Raw genomic sequence first — 5000 nt, forward strand, 5'->3', positions numbered from 1 at the left:
GAGAAAGAGAGAGAGAGACACGCACAGAGAGAGAGAGAAATAAAAGAGAGAAAATGAATCAGTCCGCTATTGATCTGTGGATGAGGAAGAGGATAAGCAGGACAAAGGAGGCTAATGAGATGGTAAACCAGAGAGAGACACAGAACATTCCTCATGCACTTCATAACACAGGGGCCAGAGAGAGAGAGAGAGAGAGAGAGAGAGAGAGAGAGAGAGAAGAGAGAGAGAGAGAGAGAGAGAGAGAGAGAGGAGGGATTCACTTCTCTTTCCTTCTCTATCATAAAAGAGGGGGTGTTGGGAAACCAGGGTTAGCTGGTTAGGGTTGGCTGATACAGTAGTAGCAACACACAGAAATGCCCAGAGGAAAGAGAGATCAGTGACCAGCGTGTGCGCACCAGTACAGGGGGGAGCCATAGAAACGTACAGGTATACATGTATAGAGAGATCATTGTCAGTGCCTTTATGTGAGAGGGTGACATGAAGGAACAGCAGACTGATAACAAGGAAGAAGAAAAGAGAGAGAGAGAGAGACTGATCCTACCTCAGGCCAAACGTGTGTGACTGCTCATAGTTGAAAAGCGAGTGAATCTTAGCGTCGGAGTTGACAGCAATGAGCCTGTCAATCAAATCCTAGAGGAGGAAGATACAAGCAAGACAGGGAAAGAGAGAGTGTGTGAGAGAGAATGAAAGTAAGAAAGAAAGAAAGAAAGGAAGAGACAGAGATAGAGAGAGCATGATGAGAATATCAACCAATCTTACAGTTTAAAAATCCCACAGCGTTGACCAAGACTTTTTAATGACTCATGCTCTATACATAGAACCAAAGGACTAATTAAAGCTGTGCTTAACACAGTGCTATCCATATCACTATACACAGACTATGATCCCTCCATAGATTTGATCACCATCTCACAGAGAAAGAGAGAAAGAGAGAGAGAGAGAGAGATGGAGAGAGAGAGAGAGAGAGAGAGAGAGAGGAAAAGCCCTTTAAATATGCATAGGGTGAGTAGAGGCAACGCTGACACTGCAGCACAAAACACACAAAGTCATCACTAGTATCGTAGGTCATGCACACTCACTGGGCTCCACACACTCATGGAGGGAGTTAATACTGGAGGAAGTGTGCCCCCTACAGGACTTAAGGAAGAACTACATCTCCCAATAAATATACAAACAGAATAGGCCTTTGTTTTTCAGGGTTTACTTCTTGCTACAAAGTGTTCATAAATAGTGATAAGATGGGATGGGATGAGATTGTGTGTGTGTGTGTGTGTGTGTGTGTGTGTGTGTGTGTGTGTGTGTGTGTGTGTGTGTGTGTGTGTGTGTGCACCTACAGCACATAATGAAAGAGAATAGCGAGAACAAGAGAAAGAGAGAGGGGAAAATCAGAGCGAGAGAGAGAGAAGGGGAGAGTTGGAGAGACTCAGCTGGACTTTGCATGACTCATAGGAAACAGCTGGGGGCAGGAGGGAAGTTTGTGAGTGCACTTGTGTGGGTGCATCTGTCTCTGCATGCGTGTGTGTTTGTGTGTGTGTGTGTGTGTTTTTGCTTGTGTGTGTGGGTACATCTGTGTGTGTGTATGTTTGTGTGTGTACATCTGTGTGTGTGGGTGTGTGTGTGTACATCTATCCATGTGTGTACGTGCGTCTGTGTGTGTGTGGGTGCATCTGTGTGTGTGTGTGTGTGTGTGTGTGTGTGTGTGTGTGTGTGTGTGTGTGTGTGTGTCTGTGTGTGTGTGTGTGTGTGTGTGTGTGTGTGTGTGCTGGGGTGGGGGCGTACTCACGATGATGGAGGTGGGCATCTCCCTGAGGTTGTAGCTGCTCTTGTTGGCCAAAGCCTGGCCTCCCAGCAGCTCCCATGTGGCATATGGAGACGACAGGAGGTTCACCAGAGTCAGGAACGACTGCAGGGGACACACAACACACAGTAGAGGTGGAGAGAGGGAGGGAGAGAGAGAGAGAGGGAGGGAGAGAGAGGGAGAGAAGGAGAATGGGAGGGAAAGAGGAGGGAGCGAGAGAGGGAGAGAGAGAGAGAGAGAGAGAGAGGGAGGGAGAAGGACAGAGGGAGAGAGGAGAGGGGAGTGAGAGAAGGAAAGAGAGAGGGAGAGAGAGAAAGAAAGAGAGAGAGGATAGACAAAGAGAGGAGGCAGAGAGTGGGAGAGAAAGAATGTAGAAAAGATAGAGACAGAGAATGATACAGAGCGAGTGAGGAAGAGAAAAGATAGAAGAGAAGATACAGGAGGAGGAGGGGAAGAGGGGGAGAGGGAATGAGAGAAAGAGAGGTTTGGGGAAAATAAATAACCCAAAAGTTCTAATCTAGTTCAGTCTCTTTCATGTGCATGGCCCTGAGCAACAGGCCCGCTGCTGAGTTACTGTCTGAGAGCCCGGGCCCTGCACAGAAGCTCCACCTGCACAACCATCACCCCCCAGGGGTACATGGAGCTCAGATGCCCCCGTGTCCCTGGTGCCCCTCCAGGAGGCAATAAAGCACAGGGCAACATCTCTGTGCCACTCCGAGGGATTGGGGTGAAGCGTCTTCCTGGCAGTGATATAAACAAGAGATGTTTTGTCGTGTTTTCTATCCGGAGCTTCTTAGAAAAAGAAGGAAAAAAGAGGAAGAAAAACACAAGAAAAAGAGAAAGAGAGAGAAGGATCAAGCCTCTTGTTTTTCGGATTTACTTGAACAGAAAAAAGGAGTGCACGCCTCCGTGTCTGGGACGCCGTTTCCGAAAATAAATAATGCATTCCTCGGAAGACAATTTATATCTGATAGCGTGCCAGGGAGTAACGCAGCGGAGCGACGAGCCAAACTCGGAGAGGAGCTCCACACAGATCACGTCTCACTCTGACAAAGCATCAGCGTTTCCCAGTGACAGAATGCCTGTTTGAAGCGAACTAAAGTTATGCGCGTGTGAACAACAGGAAAATAGTGAAAGGGCCTAAAGAAGTGTGCCCAAATGTTCTGGCATCAGGAGGAGTGGGGGGGAGTCACCAACAACTCTGAAGTCACCAACAACTCTGAACTTCGCTGTAAGAGTAACATAAAACAATATGGAGCTCCATTTTTGGCTCATCTGTAGTCTGTCTCTATAAAACACACAGACACACACACACACACACGCACACACACACACACACACACACATACACCCACACACAGACACACAGACACACAGACACACAGACACACACACACACACAGACACACACACACAATGACATGCAGCCAAACAAAGCCGTCAGTGCGCCCCCAACCCCCTCGGAGACTAGACGCTGGAGGAGACGTCAATCAGAAGGCTCTTCCTCCAGACAGGCGTCTGCTGATGGAGCCCAGCGTGTGTGTGGCGGCTCGACAGGTTAGCTCTGCCACACCTCAGTCCTGACACTCAAGCCCCAGCAGCCACACCGCACAGCCACACAGCCACACAGGGAGGGGGGAGAGGGGAGGGGGGAGAGGGGAGGGGAGGCAGCAGCTGTCTGCATACATGCTACTTCATGACAACCTCAATGTAAGTTATATACAAACAAACATACATACACACGGGGGGCGCTGTGGCGCAACAGGCTACAGCGCTCATGTCATATACGGGTCCAAGTGCCCTCGGTGACCCAAAAATTCTCCACGACCAAGGCACTCCACAAGTTTAAAATGTCTTTATTTCAAACTAGACATGTCCAGCAAGGACCTAAAAATGCCCACACGTAGCGGCTGGGGCCTTCATGATGATTCACGAAGTGACATTTCTGTGGTTCAGATTGGGTTGCGGTCTCAAACTGATTCTAAGTGTATACAAAATATTCCAAAGCTTACAGACTGACATGCTTCTTTTTATGTGTAGACACCTAGAGCCAGCTGCCGACAAGGCATGGCGCTGTTTTGAGCAATGTTAGTGGTTTAAAAATGCGAATTTGAAAGCGTATGGCTGCAAGCCCTATGCTAACCCACTGTTTGCTATTTTGGGCTGTAGCTCTTGCTCGTGCTAGCTCTGTACTGCGTGATCAACGAAAAATACTTCTTCCACGGCATAGTTGATGTATTTTTATTCAGAAAAACACATTATTTAACATTTTCGCCGGACTTTAAGCTCATATGCGAGTCAAGCAAGTGACCTAATATCTGCATGTCTTGTGGCTGTACCTTCAGGCAGCAGCGGTCAATGGGGTCCATGGGCGTGGACTTGGGCTGGACCACACGGACGTCCTCTCGGCCACACTCTAACGTAGACCACAACTCCACCACGATGGCCTGGACAAAGCCTATGGACACACAACACAACACAACACATAAACAAACTAACTAACTAACTAAATAATGAACTGCCACTGTTATTGTAATAGGTAGAAAGACTGCACAGTGGTGCATATATCAGACAGGCTTTACACTTAGGGCATTCAATTCATAATCTATTCAATACTGTGCACCACTTCTGTTGTGAGCAGGCATGACACATGGAGACAGTGGAGGAGAGACATAGAGATGGAGAGGGAGAGACAGTGAGAGAGAGAGAGACAGATTGAGAGAGAGGGAGATAGGGAGGGAGGGACAAAGAGAGAGAGAAAGAGAGACAGGGAGAGAGAAATAAATCTAAAGAGAGAGCGAGAGACTCAAAGAGGGAGGGTGAGAGAGAGAGAGAGAGAGAGAGAGAGAGAGAGAGAGAGAGAGAAAGAGAGAGAGAGAGAGATACTGAGAAAAAGGCTTGGCAAATGGATGACATATTCAATTCACTTCATCAGGCCAGACTTGGCTGGCTTCTTCCTTGCGCCACTACAATACATCTGAGGTTAGGCCACTCCATCACGTGCAGATGAAATTCATTTGGGGGAGTACAGTCATTTAACAAATCAAGACAGGCTGCACAGCACCCTGAGCAACACATTAAATCACTTTTCTGCAATACCATCATCAACTCCCTCACCGGCCTGTCTACTATGTATGTGTGTGTGTGTGTGTGTGTGTGTGTGTGTGTGTGTGTGTGTGTGTGTGTGTGTGTGTGTGTGGGT

General features: G+C 47.9%; 1 protein-coding gene across 1 annotated transcript in view; it reads right to left on the reverse strand.

Annotated features, from left to right (window-relative positions):
* tbc1d32 (TBC1 domain family, member 32) overlaps positions 1–5000 on the reverse strand; it is a 74201-nt gene that overhangs the window by 36574 nt on the left and 32627 nt on the right. The window contains exons 21-23 of the mRNA XM_062551257.1: positions 4138–4256; positions 1784–1903; positions 542–630 (exon numbers count right to left, since the gene is read on the reverse strand). Of these exons, the coding sequence (XP_062407241.1) occupies positions 542–630; positions 1784–1903; positions 4138–4256 (328 nt within the window). The remainder of the gene's footprint in view (positions 1–541; positions 631–1783; positions 1904–4137; positions 4257–5000) is intronic.

This window comes from Sardina pilchardus, chromosome 12, assembly GCF_963854185.1.
Source record: "Sardina pilchardus chromosome 12, fSarPil1.1, whole genome shotgun sequence".
NCBI lineage: Eukaryota > Metazoa > Chordata > Actinopteri > Clupeiformes > Clupeidae > Sardina > Sardina pilchardus.